This window comes from Mauremys reevesii, linkage group 1 (genome assembly GCF_016161935.1).
Source record: "Mauremys reevesii isolate NIE-2019 linkage group 1, ASM1616193v1, whole genome shotgun sequence".
Taxonomy (NCBI): Eukaryota; Metazoa; Chordata; order Testudines; family Geoemydidae; genus Mauremys; species Mauremys reevesii.
This window is the reverse complement of record NC_052623.1, coordinates 339,698,523-339,721,022: the sequence shown is the minus strand read 5'-3', so window position 1 is coordinate 339,721,022 and position 22,500 is coordinate 339,698,523. Positions and strand designations below refer to the sequence as shown.

The following is a 22,500-nucleotide window of genomic DNA, read 5'->3' as shown; positions in this document are numbered from 1 at the left end:
CATTTAGCCCTTATCCGATCCCCATCTCAGCTCAAGGAATGCAAAAGCCAGCTCTAAGTTCTAATGCTAATGTTTACAATAGGTGGTGTCCTGAGCAAGACCCTTCAGTGGAAGAAAGACATACATAGTTGCTAACCTGATGTTTCAACCCCAGTATTTACAACCCCAGTGTTTACAGTTCCAGCCATAAATCCTTATGAACCGGCTCTGTCTGTTGTTAGAACCATGTCAATCAATTGACTCACATCCACAGTTTCTTTGGTGTTAAAAAGCTTTAGATCTTTTGGTTCTCAAACTTTGTGTTGGAAAAATGTGCGGGATTTGTCTTGTTCCACTCCCCCCATCCTTTTTGTGTGTTGTAGCTATGGAGAGAAGACAGCTTAGTGGCTACAAAAAAGTGACACAAATGTAATTAAACTGTCTGTGCAGGCACAGGCACATGACAGTTATGGCCTTAACAGAACATTGTGGAGACTGACTTACAGATGTTACTGTGAGCAGTCAAGTCCTGAATAAAGTGCCTAAATACTTTCTTGCCCTCTTCACACACTTTCCCTAAGTCCCCTCGAGGCTTAAGAAGCTTCAGTCTCAGGCAGTTCAGGGTTGAGAGCCACCTACATGTCAAAACTCTCAGCACCATCTGCATTGCCCAGTCTTTTCAAAATGGACCACAAAACTGCACCTGGAGGTCTTGGTGTCAGTTTCACTGCAGTGTCAAAGTTTTGATGCTTTTGGTACTTCAGGAAACTAGTCCAGTGCTCAGCTCCACTCTTCTTGAAACAATACTCAGCATCACCTATGCTTAGGAGCCTAACCAGGCCTGCATCAAAAGTAGCACACTCAATTAATTATCTGAAGATGATTTCACCCTGGTTTTCTAGCAGCATCCAGTCAAGACTACTGATGACTCCAGGAGCAACAACAGACAACAACAGACCAGCTCTTCAACCCCTGAAGACAGTGGGAAATATCATCCAATCTGACCATTCATTCATGTTTACTGCATTTCATCTATACAGACTCTAGACACCAGTAGGTGTCCTTGAATCCTTGGCTCCACAGGACCACCAATTGTGTTTGAGATGAGGTCCACATTCTACTCCTCCAGAGCATTTGGTGCAGTTGTCAGCACTAATGCCATTATGTCCCATGGGGTATCGGACCATTTTTGGAAGGCCTTAATCCTGCTTCCCCAGTACTGACATTAGCATATATGAATAAGTATGGATGAAGACATTCAGGAGTGCTCCTTGGACACAGAGAATTCAAGGGACCATTTTGAGTCTTGCCTTTTGGGCTTGCATCCATGCTACATGTGTTTACAAAGTGCTTAGAAATCATAATCCCAAAACCACACAGAATGGGGGTACATGTTTTCTTCTATGTGGACAATTATTTAATCAAAGACAAAAAATTGGAAGCAATTCAAACATGAGTCCCTGGAACCATCAGGTCACCGGAGACACTAGGGTTCAAAATAAAGTATCCAGAGTCCCAGCTTTTTCTTCAGAAGCTATTGGAATACATGGGTGCCCTGCTAGACTTGAAAAGTTCTATCCCAGGACTGTATTTTGAATATTGTAGAATTGATGGGAAACATTTTCTGGAGCCAGCTGGAACCAGTAAAAACCATGCTGTAGATATTGGGTCTGAGGGTGCCCACAGTATTTATAGTTGATATACCACACAACTTCAGTGGACCCTGAAATGCCAGTGGTGTCAAGCTACACTGACTTTCACATTACTCCTGGATGATGGATGGACTCCAAGCCATGCTCACTTGGGGCAGTTCAGTGAACGTCTGTAATTAGGAAAGGATTTGCAAATTCCTTCCTTCAAATTGTATTAGACATAGGTAGGATTAGGAAGCTCACAGAAGGAGGGGTGGGAGTTACATTAAAAGCACTTGGCCTGTCCAAGAAGATCATTTGCACGTAAGTTATATGGCTATAAAGACACCCCTGAATACACCGAGGACCTTCAGAGACCTGGTATCTCAAAAGATGGTCCTGTTTCATATTTACAATCAGGCTTCAACATTTTACATCAACTAACTAAGAAAGTCTAAGACCAAATCTCCTGTGTCAGGAAGCCCTGCAGGCTTGAACTGTAGACAGTGCCTTACAAGACATTCCCAATGGTCACTTACTAGGCTGGGAAGGAAAATTATTGGTAGTGTTCCATAGTGAACCCACATAAAGCAGGCCTGGATCTACATATGGTATATCTATCTAATTTATCTATCATAAATAGTTCCAATACACCATCTCCCATTTGTTTCTGAGTGGACACAGTGGATTGGATTTCTCTCAAAGAGTTCTGTTTGCAGCATCTCCGAACAACAAACAACTGGTTTTCGGCACAGTACAGTAGGAAGCACTGAAATGTCTACTACATCCATTAGTGAGGGAAGCTAATGTATATCTTTCCTTCACTAGCTCATGTATATCTTTCTTCCATTTCCTGTGTTAGCAAATTTCCAGGGCCTAGGAGAAAAGGCAAAAGTGGATCCTTTTGCCTGTCCCTCACAAACTGCTGGAGTGTCATCTTCATCTGTATTGTTATTGTTCACATTGTTAGATTTCAAATGAGAAGAAAGTCAGTCGTTGTTACTGTTTTTGATAATTTTAGAGGCATCGTGTTTTTTCAGTAGTGGTAATCTGTTCTGACATGTCACTTTGGAGAAGGTGCTTATTGGTAATTGTTCTCCGATGATATACATCATAACAAATAGCACACCCCATTGTTCCCTCATGCACTTGAGGGTTCTGCAATGTTGTTGTCATATTATTATTACACCTAAAATTCATTTTTATAGATATATGTTCCAGTGGAGCTGCTGACTCAGAATACCCCTTGTTGAATCTAATGTGATATGTAGCACAAACCCAAGTGTGATCTGCTTTGATGTATAGCTTCAGAGAGCAATGAATATACTTTTTTTTCTATTATATTACTGGTGTTGAAATCATGCCCTTATACTGACTTCACTTTATTTTTTGTCATATGTTTTGTTTTTTTCCTGGCACTATTTTTGTATGTTGATTTGATAATGTCTTGCCTCTGATGGGCTTCTTGCTCTTTTTGACAGGAATATTTGGACGTTTTGGGGAGACCGATGGTTTTAGCTGGAGATAAAGCAAAACAAGTCCAGTGGACCAATGTGTATTTGGATGCACTGGTATGAGCTATATTTATGTAATAAAAAGAAAAATATCTTTTTAGTATAGAGCATTTTGAAGTGTACATGCTTATAAGTTTAATATATCCATTGCTTTTAAATCCTAAGAACCTTACAGTACTCAGTTGAAATGCATAACTTAAGTCAACACTTTTTTTTATGAACTGTATTGTGGATAAAGCAGAGTATTTTGTATATATGGAAGAAACATTTATAAAATGAAGAGCTCTCCCATTTCTGTCTACCACCTACAAAAGACTCAAACTCCTCCATCCCAAAATGTAACATTTCTGAATTGTCATAAAGCATCTTTCTGAACTACTATTATACCACTGGACATTTTCTGCCCTTGCTATCTTTATCATTTTCATCTAGTATAATGACATGGATAGACATGTGATTTATTCCAGAAATACCTCCCACACACACATCTCTAAATGCAGCTCACTGCTGCCATAAAACAAACAAATGAAAAATATTGTTTTCCAGTTATGGGCCTCTGCTCAGCAGAGACCATCACTTGTGCTAAATTGTCTGGAGACCTTGTTCTGTGAAAAAAATGCACAATTGGGAAAATAAACTGAAAACCAGCCAACTCATTTTCACATGGCACGTGAACAGGATTTGGACTCCAGAAGTACGTGGATATTGCAATTGCCCACTGTCTCAGCCAACTGCTTGTTTAGTTGACTATTGTATGTGATGGAGGAAACAACCAAAAGGGCATAATCCAGCACTTTCCAAGCTGCTAGCTTATCATTTGGGTCTTTTAAAACAAACATACGCAGGAAACTATGAAAAGCTAAGTATTATTAGCAGCAGTCAGGACTTCTGAAGTAGATAAACTTGCTATACATACTTTTAATCATGCAGAAATTACTGTAAAATGATCATCTGAAATCACATATTTATCCAAGTTCACATGGTCATCTAGAGTCATGTCAATATCCACTTCTTCCTGCCTGCATTTCCTTAAAATATCTATTTTTTTATCAGTCCATCATGGAACAGTGTGTGATATAGAGGAAACAATGTTGTGTCATTGCAGTTTTAATAGCCAGAAGTTCATTGACCACATTCTCTTGGTTGCTGTTGAGGTACTTACTGGAAGTATAAAGGATGTTATGAGGAAAGTTCATATGTTCTGTACATATCCTGTTCTAAGCTAAATTTGTAACATGGGTGTCAGAGGAGATCTGGTTACTTAAACAAAAAGAACAGGGATAGCTGCAAATAACCATTACATTGGTTTATGTTTTGAGTGGGTTACAAAAAGTTTTCATTCTAAACCTTTACTTAATGTCTTTGCCCATGTATGTAAACAAGCAAACATTCTCTGTATAAATATACTTAAGCAGAGATGGACCCAAGTTGCAAAATTCAGATCAAGGCTAGTGTCTGCGGCTCAGTGCTTAGAAAATAAAGTGCCAAACATCTAACCACTCTGGTAACTCCAAACCCGCTGATCTGGTAAGTAAGTGTGCTGCCCTCTAATCCGATGCCGATCTAACATGGCAGAAAACTATGTGTTAGGGAATCCCCTTAACGCCTCCTGAAAATCTCCACAGAGTTGAATAAAGTATGGACATGCTGGGTTGAGGACGTAGACCCAGATCTTAAACCTTCTAATAGTTTGAGCCTGTTCTAGTGGAGGGTCTGAATTCAGCCCATGGCAGAGGGTCTCTGTTCATGAAAGCTGGATCTGGTTCAGGATCAGATTTTGAAACCCCACTCCCAGTGTTTAGGGATGTTCACGTTTAGGGGTCTAGTTCAGGCCCATCTCTAATAATAAGGGCTCTTGTTATATCTGTTTATCATAATATAGCTCCTGGCAGTGACCTCTGTCTCCTCTTACCCCTATCATTTAACATCCATCAGGGGACTGTTCTGGGTTCCATGCTGTCCTCCCTCTAGAGTTTATACTCTCTGTTTGACTTCATCCACTCTGAAGGTTTCATATACTGCACTATCTTTATATAGGTAATTCCCAAACTGACCTCTCCAGTCCCTGACTTTTCTCCTTCTGCTTGGTTGTGTGTGTGTAAATGGAACGTCTCCAAATAGAACCCCTTATCTTTCCACCAGATCCTTCTCCACCACCTCCCTTCTCCATATTATCTGACAGTTCCACTGTCTTTCCCTTCACCTGGGCTCACTCCTGCAGTGTGATTTCTATTCCTACTTTCCCCACATCTAGCCTCCGGCTAAGACTGTCACTGTCACTTCTCCTTCTTTAATATGGCTTAGCTCTGTCAGTCAGTGCCAAGGTATCCAGACTACTAAACTACTTGTCATTTATCCCTTTGACCATTCTTATATTTTCCTGTCTGATCTCCTCACATCGCTATCCAGCCTCACTAATCTGTCCAAAAGTAAGCTCAGGTAAAGAATGGATCAGGGTGAGCACCTGGGGGGAAGGACAACTGGCAGCGGGTTTTGGGTGAGCACATCTGAGGAGGAGTGGTTTGGGCTGAACACAGCTGCGGAACAGTTAGGGTATAATTTTCTATTACTTTTTCTCAGACCATATCACCTCTTGTTCTTGAATCTCTACACAGCATTATCACATCACTCATCCTATTCAGGCTCCTTATCCTGAGCCTTGTTACACTACATATTCTGTTACCCACCTTGACCTCAGCTCTCATTTCCTCCTACTCCCTGTTTTGCTCAGTACCTATCGCATTCCTTTCCCCTTTTGCTCCCTTAATTATTTACTACTCTGCTTTGCTCCATTTTCTGCTCCACTAAATATCCACTTCCACCTCCTTGAAATGCCTCTTTAAAACACATTTCTTCCAGAGATCTCTCTTACCTTCCTCTCCCCCCTGATAATCTCTCCATACCCTTCTTACTCTTATTCTGTGTCATAGTTTGTCATAGTTTGTCTTCTCTATGCCCTAGAAAACTGGCTTTTACATAATAAACTCTTCATAGAAATTAGTGTGCCTCGTTACCATGCATTTTGATTATTAATGGCTCTCTGCACTTTATGTTAAATTATAAGACTTTTCTTGACGATACTTCTCTAGCATCAGTCATCTGCCTGCATTACAGTGATTAGATTCAGGCCATCCAGATATACCCACAGTCTGCTCATGCCTGGATGCTACAACCAAAATATCTTCACATAATGAGCGCTCTGGCTAAATTCTTGGCACTATCACCTTCCAGAAGGTTATATATGGCAGTTTTTTCCAAGTGCGATTAGTGTACATCATTCCAGACATACTCCCTTTTTAAAAGTATTGCTTTTGGGAATGACATTAGGAAACAATGGAGATGCCATAAGTAGCTTAACCTGCTGTTTGATGTTTCTGTTTTGATTTGGCTTAATTGTTACTTTCCTTTTTCCTACCCCCCTGATTTAAGGAGTTGGGGTTTTTTTCATAACTGCTGCTAATTAGAGAATGTGTGAGAACTAATGTATAGATGTCAATTAAGTCTCATCAACCTACAGTTCTCTTGAGTTGAGATATTATATTCTAATTGTAGAACACCACTCATCTTAAACATTGAGTTATTACCTGTGTGTGTGTGGGGGGGGAACCTTCTTATACACACACCAGTAAATATATTAACACATTTTTTACCGAGCAATGGAAACTGGAAAAGTATTAATCAAATAGTTTGTTCAAAAAGTATTGCACAATGTATTAAATACAGTGTTTGACAACTGATCTTTAATACCGTTTAAATTAATTATTCAGTTAATAGCTTTTTGGGATTTTTTAGCAAAACGAAAGCCCAGATTTATATCATGGGCTTAAAAAAGGTAATCACTGTTTTTGTCTTAATTTATTTTTGGTTAATATTTGTTATTAATTATGGATTTTTTTTCATCCCTTATGATTATTTTCTAGGAACTGGGCCTTGTCATTACCGGGACTCTGCCTGTCTTTAATCGAACAGTAGACCAACAAGGGAACAAGGTAAGCTATTACTTAAAGCTGAAAAGTAAGTTTCAGTTACTTTAATAAAACTTGATGTAGCAATCCTTGTGGAAATAGATATTTCTATAAAGAGCTGTCTATAGTATAACTGTTTTGTACAACTAGAAACAAATGGTCACAGCGAGTTATCTGATAACCACCTGGGAACAAGGAAATGCAAATCACATTGCTTGTTCTGAGTTTCAACATATGATATCACTTGATCTGTCTGCATGACCTGGTGGTAATGAGAATGCATTTGGGGATGAATAATTACATGGGAAATAGGTGATGAAAATTCATAGGTCTTTCAAAAAGAGAAGCCTAGAGACATTTATAAAATCCATAGAAGCTATGAAATTTCATGATAATAGGCAATAATTATAATGATGCTTGGACTTCAAATGAATAGTCAGTTTTCTCGGGCATTGCCAGCAAAATTGGGTGAGGAAGAGGAATATCTGTTTTTTCCCTTCCATTACATGATGAAAATGATTCTGTCTTACTTTATAGAGTGCTTCCTGCTTTTCTCAGAGATGACACATCAGATTGTGTGTAATAAATTATATACAGAACAAAACAACCATATTTACACTGCAGAATGAAGCATCCAAACTTGTCTGTATACATACACATATCCCTCTCTCACCTTTGTATAGCTTTACTTGTCTGTTATGTAGACTATAAATTCCTCAGGGCATAGACCTGTTTTATATGTATTTTTGTGAAGTGTGTAGCAGAACTGTAGGAGACCTAATTTAAACATGAACATATTGAAAGAGAGATTAGATTTTAATTTACATATATTTGATAGCTAGATAGATTGACATCTAATTATTAGATAGGCATAATTCTATTATTTGTCCCTGTATAGTGTTGAAACCATGTATGTTTTTTTCTGCATCATGACACTGCTTTGTCTTTTTTTTAAATCAGACCTAGAGTAAATTCTGAAGTTGAAAGTAAAAATTCTCTATATTTGACATAGCCTCAGCGTTAATCTGGGCCACTTAAACATCATCATGTACATTTTATTCAGAGTTGTAAATGAGAAAACATTTCCATTTTACTTTTATCCATTTGTGGATTGAAGTATGCAAAAGCTTATTTTAGCCAAAATACTCTTTTTGATTTAAATTTATCAGAGACCACATAGGCCCAGGGAAAAAAAAAAGATCCATATTAGATCCATAATGTTTCTCAAACTAATTTATGATAAGCTCCTTAACCTCTCCTATTCAGGGTCAAGTTCTTATACTCTTAGTCATGGGATAGTGCTGTACCTCAAACTGATCCCATTGAATTCACTGGGTCTGCTTGTAAAGTAAGGTACTAGTCACTCAGTAAAGGTTCCTGAACTCAGTGGGGTTCTTTGGGGAAATTAAAACTCTATTACGTTTCCTAGGTAGTCTCTGCCTCCTTCCCCAATATGTATTCCAAACCCCTGGAGTGCCCTCCATGACATCCATGGGGATTGGAATGGGTAGAAATGATATTATGGAGATGCATGACTCCTTTTTCCAGATGGTACACAGTACATTCAGGCTTTGGTGTTACTATGCTAAATACAGTGGCTGTTGTGTTGTTTGATTGATCATTACCTTACCGTCAAAAGTATGTACTGATTTTGCATGTCTCAATTTTTGAGTATCCAGAATGAGACTCCTAGTAGTTTGTGCCTGAAGTTTTCTGAAAATCAGATCTCTTTAGGGGAAAGTCACAAGCAGGATTTCAAAATCTTGGCTGAAATAGCTAGAAGCCCTCATCAGGACTGGGACCCCATTATGCTGTATACTGTCCAGACACATAGGAATACGTGATCCACACGCCAAAGAGCATGTTCTACTTGTACCCTCCTTGAAGAAGGGAAACTTGAAATAAGATTTAATAAATAGTATATATTGTAAATGTTCACAACATGAGAGAAAGTTCATAAAGACTTTATATGTTGTTACTATGCCATTTAAGAACATAAGAAAGGCTATACCAGGTCAGACCGAAGGTCCATCTAGCCCAGTATCCTATCTACCGACAGTGGCCAATGCCAGGTGCCCCAGAGGGAGTGAACCTAACAGGCAGTGATCAAGTGATCTCTCTCCTGCCATCCATCTCCACCCTCTGAGAAACAGAGGCTAGGGACACCATTCCTTACCCATCCTGGCTAATAGCCATTTATGGACTTAACCTCCATCAATTTATCCAGTTCTCTTTTAAATGCTGTTATAGTCCTAGCCTTCACAACCTCCTCAGGTAAGGAGTTCCACAAGTTGACTGTGTGCTGCGTGGAGAAGAACTTCCTTTTATTTGTTTTAAACCTGGTGCCTATTAATTTCATTTGGTGACCCCTAGTTCTTGTATCATGGGAATAAGTAAATAACTTTTCCTTATCCACTTTCTCCATATCACTCATAATTTTATATACCTCTATCATATCCCCCCTTAGTCTCCTCTTTTCCAAGATGAAAAGTCCTAGCCTCTTTAATCTTTCCTCATATGGCACCCTCTCCAAACCCCTAATCATTTTAGTTGCCCTTTTCTGAACCTTTTCTAGTGCCACTATATCTTTTCTCAGATGAGGAGACCACATCTGTACCCAGTATTCAAGATGTGGGTGTACCATTGATTTATATAATGGCAATAATATATTCTCAGTCTTATTCTGTATCCCCTTTTTAATGATTCCTAACATCCTGTTTGTTTTTTTGACCGCCTCTGCACACTGCGTGAACATCTTCAGAGAACTATCCACGATGACTCCAAGATCTTTTTCCTGACTCGTTGTAGCTAAATTAGCCCCCATCATATTGTATGTATAGTTGGGGTTATTTTTTCCAATGTGCATTACTTTACATTTATCCACATTAAATTTCATTTGCTATTTTGTTGCCCAATCACTTAGTTTTGTGAGATCTTTTTGAAGTTCTTCACAGTCTGCTTTGGTCTTAACTATCTTGAGCAGTTTAGTATCATCTTCAAACTTTGCCACCTCACTATTTACCCCTTTCTCCAGATCATTTATGAATAAGCTGAATAGGATTGGTCCAAGGACTAGTTACCCCTCTCCATTCTGAGAATTTATCATTAATTCCTACCCTTTGTTCCCTGTCTTTTAACCAGTTCTCAGTCCATGAAAGGACCTTCCCTTTTATCCCACGACAGCTTAATTTATGTAAGAGGCTTTGGTGAGGGACCTTGTCAAAGGCTTTCTGGAAATCTAAGTACACTATGTCCATTTAATCCCTCTTGTCCACATGTTTGTTGACCCTTTCAAAGAACTCTAATAGATTAGTAAGACATGATTTCCCTTTACAGAAACCATGTTGACTATTGCCCAACAGTTTGTTTTTCTATGTGTCTGACAATTTTATTCTTAACTATTGTTTTGACTAATTTGCTGGGTACCAACATTAGACTTACCGGTCTGTAATTGCCAGAATCACCTCTAGAGCCCTTTTTAAATATTGGCATTACATTAGCTAATTTCCAGTCATTGGGTATTATTAAGTCATAATAATTTTGTGGGCCATATTTATGTTAATGACTTCAATGGAGATATATCATACCTTTTATACTCCTATTCTGTTGCTTCTTGAAATTGTTACCCATTTATCCATGAAAGTATTTTTTTTTTATATTGGAACATGCTGTTTTCACTTCAATCTCCACACCCCCTTTTTATTAGCCTTCTGGAATATTTTACTCTGAGGCTGGTGTTAATATTATTCCATTTATTGGCTGGTGTGGAATAAGGTCCTTAAAATCCATGCAGCTGCTCTTTTCTTCCTGTCGGTTAATCAAGCTCATATGAGTGCAGTAGTTGATCTCCACTCTCACATAACTAAGCTGCTCTTCATTAAAAGACCAGCTGACTCTCTCTCTAGGTATGTATCACCCCAAAAAAGTTTTAAGTAGTACCTGTCATGAAAAACAAAAAAAGATAAAACCAAAATTAAGATTGAGCTGCTACATGTTTGCATGTGTATTGTCAACATGTTAAAACTGCCACTAACTTTTTATAATCTTACCCCAGAACCAGCTGATTCTTGGAGTTATGGGAGTTGATGTCTCTTTGGAGGACATAAAAAAACTGACACCACGGTTTACAGTAAGTTGCCCTCTTCTGTTGGTATTAGCTGTTTCCCTATTTTATGAATGAACTCTTTTTACACACTTTCACAGACCATCTAACTGTGGGCTAGATCGGAGTCGGAAGATCACCAGATCTCCTATAACTTATGCTCTCCTTTCCTCTGATCACTTTAGAGAGTGGTTACTTTCTCTGTAGCTAGTATCAGTGCTGCTCCACAAAATGGTCATCAGGATGCAGCTTACTTGCACAATACACCTGTCTTCTACTGGTATTGAAAGTAGCAGATCTTAAATCCCCTGGGGAGACCACAGAGAGTGCTGTCATCCAGATGTTTGGTCTATGTAGTATTTTTATTACACTGTACACAGTGTACCTTCATTATGAAGTTAGTGACCTTTCCTTCACCTCACATATTACTTTGTATGCTAGCAGGTATAATTTATATCCCATGTGTAGAGCAAGATATTTTAGTAGTTAATTTCTAATAACATTTTTGTCATCATTGAAAACAAAAACCATAGAAATTTTTTTTTTAAACTGGTAAGACTGATATCCCCCCCCCACACACACGTACTTCAGCTTTGCCTTAAGCTGTATATTTTCCACATTCTGAATATTATTAAAAAGCCATAACTAAATCTTCTTCATTAGACTAAGCCTAATAACAGTGCACATCATTTCTTTTTCCTTTCAGTTGTGCCCAAATGGTTACTATTTTGCAATTGACCCTAATGGTTATGTTTTGCTTCATCCAGATCTTAAACCAAAGGTATGAAAAATCTTCTATTTTATATCACTGTTGCTCTGGAATTATTATCAGACATAAGAGAAGCATACTGTAAGTGCTGATAAAGGTGGTATACAGCAATGGTGAATATCCCGATTTGGGGTTTGATCCAAAACCCACTTTTGTCAATAGACCCCCCCTCTGATTTTACTAGGATTTGAACCTTGATGAAAAATGAAAATCAAACTTTCCACTCTTACCCCATTATTGTCAAGCATATAATTTGTTACTTTAATAATATAATAATATTAATAGCTTGTGATAACAGCACCAAAGTTGATTCTGAAGTGTATCTTCTTTTGGGGGGGTGGGGAAGGATTGTTACAAGGTGACCTCAGGAATAGAACCCTTAAGAGTTTATTTCTGAAAATGTTTCTTTTCTTTTCTTTTATTCTTTGTAGCTACCATAGATTTAGTTTAAAGAAGAACTTTCATACTGAGAAGAACTTTCAAACATAAAAATTAAAGACAAACAGCAATACCGTTATGTTTGCTTTTTTCATATTTTTCCTTGCATATTTCCTAATTACTAGAATTGAGGTCTGATTGAGAATTTGTCCAAAGATTATTGATTGCTAGGGTTTGGTTTGGCCCACTATAGAGAGATAGTCAGCTATGTGGAATTTAGATTTAACTCTAGATCTAATCCAGGATGTAAACTTTCTCAAAGTTTGGAGATGTTCAGATCAAAGGTTTTGGTTTGTGCTCATCTCTGCTAATTATGATCTTGATCCTGCAAATATTTATGCACTATATAGCTTTACTCATGTAAGTAGCCTCATAGACTTTAATTGGACTTTTCACATTAGTAAAATTATATAGTGTCTAATAATTTGTGTTTTAACACGGTTTTGCCCCATCTTAGTCCATCTTCTCGTCTCTTTTAAGAGACCTTGTCAGGTGGCCTAATCCAATAGAAATATTTCAATGAGTTTTGTATTACTTTCTATTATTGTATTGTATTGTATTCCTATTGAAACATTTTTCAATAAACATTCCTCCCACAGTGTCGCAACACACACACTGCAGCATTGTACAGTGCGCAAGAAATTGCAAGTCAAATTAAATAGAAACTAAAGAAATAAATGTAAAAATGACCAGACCAGAAATGTGTGAAAGGAAAAGGGGGAAAATCAACCAGGATAAATAGTGAAAAACAAATTAGATTTTAGATTTTTCAGCTATTAATATTAAACTTGCTATTAACATTATTAGGACAATTTATGTTTAAATATATGGGTGAGATTCTGCAAATGCAGAACACTCCATGCAGGGGGGAAGTGGGAGCTAAAGTGATTCTAGTCCACCTTTATGGCCTTCTCATCCTGGACTGCTCCTGAGTTCACTGCATAACTTAGCCCTGAGGAGCTATCCCCAGCTGCCCACAGGCTATAGGACTGTCTGTAATCTCTGCAGCCTTTCCCTCAATATACCCCTCCTTGTGATGTCATCTATGGCAAGACTTGCAAGATCATCCTTGGAAGTCCTCCTTATAGCTGTCTTCCTCAGTTCCTGCACCAGTGGAATCCTACTGCAGATAGAGCCATGGCTTTTAGAGCCCTTTAAACTTTTCCAGCTTTTTTACTTACCCCAGGGGGAACCAAGGATTGGTGATGACCTTATCTGTGGTGCATTTTATCCTGCAGGATAGTTATCACTCTAAATTGGTCATCTGAGAAATTTATGTGTGATGGAATAAACAGAACATTTTGAAGTACTTACTAGGTCTAACAGAAAGGGAAACTGATTTTGGAAGGAAAAAGTATAATTTAAACATAATAATCTCTAATGATAAACAAGGGGAAGAAATAGAAATAATGTCTGATAAAATAAAATGGATTTATAAAACTATTGCTTTTTGTCTGTGTTTTCTTCATTTTCAAACTGGAATTAGTATAAAAGTTCCTCTTTAAAAGGAAAGAAAAGGAAAAGTTGGATTATTGGTTTAATAATTTGCATGCACTTCAGTTTAATGGATAAGTGCATTAGGCTTTTGATGAAGTGTAAAGGACTCCCTTAGTCAGCTTTCACTTGATGAATTAATATGTTGAATAGTTTTCAGAGAAATAGTAATTACACTGATGACATATATAAATTGCTCCATTACTGGGTGATTTTGTTTTCATTAAAGGTTATTAGAGGTCTCCTAAGAACAAAATGGTTGGGGCAAGTGTCTATTGTTGTATGTTGCCTTTTATGCAACTGATATGAGCCCGTTGTTAAAGAGACAAACAAAATGATTCAATGCATTACTATTATTTGGGGGCCAATCTTGCTAGGTGCTGAGCACTCATGTCATCTTCCATTGATGTCTGCCAGCACCCTGCAGGATTAGATCATTTGTTTGCTAGGGTGCAGGCTTCCAGGTTTTCCCTATGAGTTTAGGCTCTGTTATACATGCATCCTGATAAATGTTCTTAAGAAGGGAATTAAAAAGTATAAAAAGCAAAGAACCATGATGTATTCTATAGCCAAAAATTTTATTACCATTCCAGCACTTTAAGAGTAATTTCTTGAACTGCCTTTTTAAATAATATCATATTCACCAAAACTCACTTAATCTCATGACTTTAAGATTGGTTTTCTTGGAAACCCTAATTTATTTTCAAATATGGATTTATTTTCAAAATGTACTTCAGTACCACATAGTAGTAGTATGGATTTTTTTTTAATTAAAGGGGGTTCTGAAGTCCAGTGAAAATGAGTAGAGATGTCCCCCAAGTACTTCTCCAATGGCTGTTTCAGAATGTTCTTAACAATTCGTTATTTCATAAATGATATATTGTGTTTTATGTCCTCTGCAGAATGTGCAAACTGAGTATTAAGCATGCTTTCATTTGTGTATTATTATTATTAACAGCTGTACGGACTAGACTTTATTACTGCCAGTTTGTTTGGGGTGGTGCATGCACTTCAGACTGATACAGTAACTATCTTCTCAAACTAAGGTACACTACAAAGACAGATAGGTATACAATGCCTGATCGTCTCTTAACACACTATATTAATTTTTAGTTGAATTTTGTGATTGCACTTAATATACTAACGAACAACATCTTAACCCTCTTTGCCAGAAATTGTTCAATAGATGTATACCAAAACATACCTACGCATTTACCTTTGAAGAGGTGAGGGTGTGCTGGAGTGTCATTAATTCCTTCTTCTGAATGTCTTTTGCTTTCCTTCCTAAAATCTGTAACCTGAAAATCAAAACTGGTTCAACATAATTAACGTTTTGGAATACTGCCTTACAGTAACCAACTCACTAATCAAAAACCCCACCATTTACTATGAACTTGTAAGGGTTGTTATTCTGACTTTCTTGAGAAAACACCATCATTTATGTTACACAGTCTACAAAATCATATTTTTAACAAAATACAAGTTCAATTCTAATCTCATTTACATTAGCTTTTAAATCAGTGATGATCAATTAATAAATATTAACTTACACTTTGTCAATTATATATCTATATATGTGTGTATATATATATATATATAGAGAGAGAGAGAGATGAATTGTTTTGAGCCAGAATGAGTTATCCCAAGGGATAGATCCAATCAGGGAAGTCAGTGGAGTTATACTGGAATAAACTTCTCTCAACATGTTCAGTCTTAATAGGATACAAATTCTGAAATAGATAATGGATGAACCCCTGGCTCTACTATTGGTATCATCGTTCTTTCCCCTACTGTTCATTAAGGTCCTGCTCCAAGCCCTTCTATGAATAAGACTTTCATTGACTTCAGTAGGCTTTGAATAAGGTCCTATGTACTTTATGCACTTCATACTATATTTATGTTGGATTTGTTTTTAAAAGAAAAACAAAAGGGAGGTGGTTTGTTTTAGGAGCAAATGTTGTGATGAGTGAGAAGAAATGTGTTTTTCTGTGATCTATTAAAATTGTGGCCAAATGTGTTGGTTATGTAGATGTAGAGCTCTCTGTTAATTTAATTCACCTGCTTTACCGTTGTTTGTTGTTTGTTTGCGCAGCTTGAAACATGTGCTGCTAACAGAGAACTCAGAACTCTGAAACTACTTTGTCAAAATGAGCTTAGTCTGGTGATTCCAGGAAAATACCCATTGGAGAAGAGTAGATCTTGAGGGTAGAGTATAGACCATAAATAATTAACTGTGTGTTAATGGTGTGAAGGTATAAATTACTGCTTTTCTGTTACTTCAGCATATTGGTGTGGGCATACCAAAAGTTAATGTGAGAAAAAGGAGACCCAATGTCCAGGTAACTGTGGATGGAGGTGATCATTAGTGTGTTCAAATGCATAGAGTTGCAGATTAGATTTAGAAAGCTTCTGCTCTGCTTATTAGGAGGAACCTAACTAGGGAACTGTTTACTTTGACAAACAGCTTCCAAAGCATGAGGCTTGCATCCTTCTTTGTTAAATGAATATTGACGATGGTACCTGAAGATGTTCCTTTAAATTATGATGCATTACTAATAGCTGCTAATTAGAACTGTGCTGTAAACATTATTCTTCAGTCTTGGAAATGAATTTGCAGTTTGAAAAAATAGACTACTTGTGCTAGATTTGTTTTCATAAACCTGAAAGCCAGTGGAAGATTCTGCTTTGTTTTTGTGAAATTATTGCCAAGTCTTATTGCACAGTGTGTGCTGTATCATAACATCCTTGTGGAATTTTGGTGATTTGTGTAGCTTTCTGTGTGGAAGTCTCAAAGTGGTGCATATGTTATCTGTCACTCAGAGCGGGTTTCTTTGATCAACCAGCATAACTACATCTATGGTTAGAAGCCATCTCACTAAACATGGAAAGAAAATAAGTGACAGGTCATGAAATTTGAATTATGATAAATGTCCTTGCATACAAAACACTTATTGAAAACAGTGAAATATAAAAAAGAATGGTTTAACTATATAAATAGCAATGCAAAAAATTAAATACAGTATATAACATTAATATCCTACTCATATGGGAGTCCATCGAAGGGTGTTACATAATTTAGTATATGAAGTTAGCAGCTTATTTAAAGAAGACAAAGATTAATTGACTAGCACTGAAACAGTGTGAAATCCTGACTCCATTCAAGTCAGTGACATAACTCCCATACACTTCAACAGGGCCATGATTTTAACCACGATTCCGAACTTAGCCTGATCATGGGTTAGCTTAATGTATATAAAAGAATCTGACAGTCCACATCTTCAGATTTTACCCTTTCAGAGACAGGGTAAAACCTAAACTCTTGTAATTCAAAGTAAGGAAGAGAGATGCTATATTCTAAGAATATGTAAGGGTATACGCCTGCTCCCAAAATCCTTTCAAAGCACACAATAATGACTGTTTAATGAACTTATTTTTATGTTGCTGCACCAGTTCGTTCGTTCGTTCGTTCTTTCTTTCTTTCTTTCTTTCTTTCTTTCTTTCTTTCTTTCACAAAAATAACATATCCTTGCTCTTCGTTGCCCAGGCTGAAAGTAGATTTGCACTAACCTTGCCTGCATGCTTCACTTCTGATGGTGTACTTCTGTTTCATTTTGTTAAGTTGTGTTCTTGTATGGTAATAGTGTAGTTGTGCTTATTTAGTCTGGTTGTGTGCACGTCTGAATGGGTAAATAGAAGAACAAACTTAATAGAAAGTTTGATTCTTCTTCACACACACAAAAATAAATAAATAACCAAGCAAATGACAACCTAGAGGAAGGGAAACGTTATGGAGCCCAAATACCTGAAAAATAAAACACATTCTTCAGGAGAAAAAAAAAAACCAGTGGGAGAAAATATGGTTTTATGGTTAAGCTGTTGGACTAGGAGTTAATATTTCTATTCCAATCTCTAGTACAGATTTCCTTTGTGACCTTGGCAAGTCTCAGCATCCATGTTCACTCACTTCAGTTTCCTCATCTGTAAGATGTGGATAATATGTACTTCATAAGGATGCTGGGATAGATAAAGTACAAATGAGTCAAGTACTTCGAGACCCTAAACCAAACAGCAAGATGCATTTAATGCATATTTTTGTTGCATGAATTTCACTGTTTGTGTTTTAAAGCAGTCATCTAACCTAAGGGACTCCTTAACTAAGACTAGCCCAGGTTATCATTTGAGAGAAATAGTTTACGTTAATTTGATGTGATGTGATGTGATTTATTTTCTTCTCTTCTCTGTCCCTTTGTGTATTGGAATGGGATACAAACTTCGCAATGCCACTTCTGCCATGGCAATGCCTTCATGCATGCTGTTTGGGTTTGATCGTGCTATTCATTATCCATTGCATGTAAGGAAATATTTTTTATTTGCTTTTACATTTTAGCCTTTTGCTATTTGTTGTTTTGTGTGATTTTGTTGGAAAAAAGTTGGTGAATAGCAAAAGAGAAACTTGTAATGAATTGTGATATGTGTTTTATTGATGTTGCATTAAAGTTGATTAGTTGTATATGTTCTAGATGAACAAGAGCATACGATTCCTGTGCAATTATAAATACACATTTAGTGGTTAATTGTCTGTACTTAACCTAGAGTCCTTTGTGCAAACCTGTCCAACGTATACTTTCATTTCAAATATAAAATTCCTTCTGCTTCTCTTCAAGAGAATAACTCTTTCTTACTGAAAAAATGAAAATGCAATCCAGCCAATCATTTGCACTTTTGTTTCTCTAGAATAGTAAGAACTGACTTACAATCTTTTATACCCATGTGAATTACATTGAACTACAGCACTCATATAACAGAGAGCTGGGCTATTGGCCCCCGGTACTCCAAAATCATTTAGATGACTACATTTCCTAACAAGATGTATAGGACATGATTCTCCACTCAGACCAATGTAAATTGGGATTAGCTACATTGAAATCAATGGAGAGAAACTGGCATCAGGAGGAGGAGATTCAGACCTGCACTATTTAGTAAAATGTTCGTATACTGTATAATGGGCATGTAAATGTCATAGAAAGTCAATTTTTTGTCCCGCTACTATCCATTAGCTGCTGCCAAAATGTGAGGGCTACACCTTGAGAACTTTTGTTTGTTAGGATAAAAAAGGATATGACCATTGCTTTGAAAGAAGACAGTTTAGACTTATTATCAAAATAAATTAGCACAGTTGATCCTGTGGCATCCGGAAGAAGATGCCTCTGTCCCTTTGATCTAGCTGCCTAGTAAATTGAAGCTTAGCATATACCAAGCAATAATAAATTTTGCTTAGCTAATTACATGACAAGGAATGCACTGATGCACTGATTGGTGAAAGTTCGAATCCCCGTTTCATATGTAATGTCCCATTTATACAAAGCAAATTCTTTTCCACCGAATAAAAACAAAATACATTGGTGACCTGGTTCCTCTTCTGTACTAAATCAGTCCATAGTATCATGTTTGCAGGGTTTAAAAAATATGCCCCATAATCCTTTTTTCTTAAAAGCCTAAACTACATGTGTGCCTTACATAACTACTGAGTAACCAGGATTTTGCTGGGATCTTTTACTCCAGGACTAGGGATAGTTAGAAACAGATGGTTGTAAAATTATAGATATTAAGGGCTTGTGATTTGTTCAGCTACATTTCCCCCCACCCTGTACCACTTGATACATTAACAATCCTACATAGAGCCTTAATCCAGCAAACATATACAGTCACACTTAACTTCACACATGTGCATCAAGGATGGTCCAGTGACTAGGATAGTAGCCTGGGACTTGGGAGACCTGGTTTTAATTCTCTCTTTTTCCAAAGATTTCCTCTTTGGGCAAGTTATTTAACCGCTCCATGCCTCAGTTTCCATCTGTGGAATGGGGATAATAGTATTTCCCTACCTCAGAGGGGTGTCTTGAGGATAAATGCATTAAAGATTATGAGGTGCAAAATGAACATTTTGAGCCTCACTTAGAAAGAAGTCACCTATGTGATCTGTGAATCACATATGTGATGCACATTGGCTGCAGCGTGACTGATTTTCTGCCAGAACCCACTCTGCACACACAACTTGCTTTAGCTATTCCTTTTATTGTGTCAACTCTGTAAAAAAAAAAAAAAAAAAAAAAAATCCAGTGGAAAATTCACAAAGTGCTGCTGAAGCACAATGACCTTCTGTTTTAATGGACACTTATGCACTGCTATTGAAGTAGCATATAGCAGCAGTTTTCAAACTTTTTTTTTCTGGGGACCCAGTTGAAGAAAATTGTTGATGCCTGCGACCCAACGGAGCTGGGGGCGAGGGGGTTGGGGTGTGGGAGGGGCTCAGGGCTGGGGCAGAGGGTTGGTGTGCAGGGGTGACAGCTGTGGGAATGAGGGGCTCTGGGTTTGGGGGTGCTCAGGAGTGGGGCTGGGGATTGGGTTGCAGGAGGGGATCAGGGCTCTGGGCTGAGGGTGCAGGCTCCAGGGTGGGGCCGGGGATGAGGGGTTTGGGGTACAGGAGGGGGCTCTGTGTTTTGGGGGGGGCTCAAGGCTGGGGCAGGAGATTGGGGTGCGGACTTACCTATGGAGGCTCCCTGTCAGCGGCGGAGCCGGGGTGCAGAGGCAGGCTTCCTGCCTGTCCTAGCACCGTGGTCCACGCCACACCCTGGAAGAGGCCAGCAGCAGGTCTGGCTCCTAGGCGGAGGTGCCAAAGCGGCTTGGTGCAGCTCTCACTCACAGGCACCGCTCCCCCTCAGCACCCATTGGCCAGAAACCAGCCAATGGGAGTGCAGAGCCGGTGCTCGAGGCGGGGGCAGTGTGTGGAGCCCCGTGACCCTCCTGCCTGGAAGTCGGACCCGCTGCTGCCCGCTTCCACGGCGCAGCACGGTGTCAGAGCAGGTAGGCACTGCTGACAGGACTTTTAATGTCCTGGTCACTGGTGCTGACCAGAGCCGCTGGGTTGCTGAGCAAGGCGACCCAGTGCTTTACATGCCACAAGCCAGTACTGGGTTGTAACCTGAACTTTGAAAAACACTGGCATACAGAACATGAAATATGGAAGACATGTTTCTGCAGATCACGACCGTTTCCATTTTAGTTCTTTGCTCGTTTAGATCTTGGTTCAGCAAGGTACTGAAGTACATTGAAGTCAGTAGGACTAATAGCATGATTAAAGTTATATATGTGCTAACTACCTTGCTTTATCAAAGCTTCATTTATTACAAATTATATCTGACTTTTTGCTTGAGGCAACTATTTGTTCCATGAACACGTTTCCATAAGAGGCTCTTTTCATCTGACCTTACCCTTTTGTCATTCCTTTCTCTTGTACTTGCTGTCCATTTCATCTCTAGCCACAACCAACTCATGCCATTGTCACCAATGTGCTGTAGGGTTCATTATAGTGGAGTGCAGGTGTTGATATTACTAGTTGCCCAGAAGACTTTCTCACTACCTGTCTCCCCTTTCTTTTTGGTGGCAGGAAACTTAAGGAACAACTCCTTGTCTGACAGGTCACCCTGTTATCATGCTTACAATTAGCAGAGGAAGCAGCCTTCAGCCATTAACACTGTGTGTGACTGACTTTAGGCAGGCACTAGTTTTTAGGGTTAATCCAGTTATCACTCACCTGATTATCTCTCTCTTTTAAAAATCCATTTTAAGTGAAATAGCACTGCTAGCAATCCACTATGCTATATCTGATTAAAAGATAGAATGGTAAGTAATCCTATTTAAAGTCTTTTTTTTATCTAAGGGAGGGTTTGAGTGATTTCTAGTAACCTATTCATAACATCAAGTGAGAGATCTTTATTGTTTGATATCTTCTGCTTCAGAATCGTAAATCTCAGGAGCCTGTTACACTGGATTTTCTGGATGCTGAGCTAGAAAATGATATTAAGGTTGAGGTAAGAAGCACTAGTAATGTAGTGCTGCTTTCATGTATATATTGTTCACTGTTTTGGGTAATAGCTGAAATATAATAACTGCTGCACATTCCTTCAGTTTCCTTAACCTCTTGTTCTTCCAAGTGACAGAGGACTTCAGATTTTAAGTGCTCTTAAAATGTAGGTTTAGTGAATAGTTTCTGAAATTTATTTTGAATCTATGTATTTTCTTCTCTTATGCACCTGGCAAATTTTAAAAATCCCTGTCATTTGAAAGATTATAGTTTTAAGATTAAGATTCCCAATTATTCGCTCTATATAATGGGAAGTGCCATCAGGAATGGTAGAATCATTCAAAACAGTACTTTTTTTTTAAGAGTGCCTAGTGTAAGACCAAAATGTTTATAGGGTCAATCAGTGTGAACAATACATGACCCACTTTATCATGTGAGCAGATAAGCTCTGTTTATGACATTTCTGAAGCATGCTAATTACTGCAGAAAATATTTAAACAAAAATTATTTCCCTCCATTTTATTATAGCAAAATTATTATTATGACACAACAATTAAGTTTAAAGCACTGAAAAATACATAAAGTGTTCACAACAAACTCGAATCCCCAAAACAAACAAACAAACAAACAAAAAAACCTAAATAAGACTTGCCTACTCATTATAAACTCAAATTCCAGGCAAGGTTTGTTAAAGATTCATATTTCTTTTGGAGAAACTTAACCTAAATTATTGTTTTACAACCT

General features: G+C 37.9%; 1 protein-coding gene across 7 annotated transcripts in view; it reads left to right on the top strand.

Annotated features, from left to right (window-relative positions):
• CACNA2D1 (calcium voltage-gated channel auxiliary subunit alpha2delta 1) overlaps positions 1 to 22,500 on the top strand; it is a 658,833-nt gene that overhangs the window by 563,433 nt on the left and 72,900 nt on the right. For 4 of the 7 annotated variants that reach the window (XM_039518654.1, XM_039518644.1, XM_039518657.1 and 1 more), the window contains exons 15-20: positions 3,092 to 3,181; positions 7,045 to 7,113; positions 11,144 to 11,218; positions 11,898 to 11,972; positions 16,175 to 16,231; positions 21,692 to 21,763. In XM_039518654.1, coding sequence (XP_039374588.1) covers positions 3,092 to 3,181; positions 7,045 to 7,113; positions 11,144 to 11,218; positions 11,898 to 11,972; positions 16,175 to 16,231; positions 21,692 to 21,763 — 438 coding nt within the window. Of the gene's footprint in view, positions 1 to 3,091; positions 3,182 to 7,044; positions 7,114 to 11,143; positions 11,219 to 11,897; positions 11,973 to 12,391; positions 12,470 to 16,174; positions 16,232 to 21,691; positions 21,764 to 22,500 lie in introns of those variants that run through there. The other 3 variants (XM_039518662.1, XM_039518671.1, XM_039518679.1) reach the window with 2 other exon arrangements.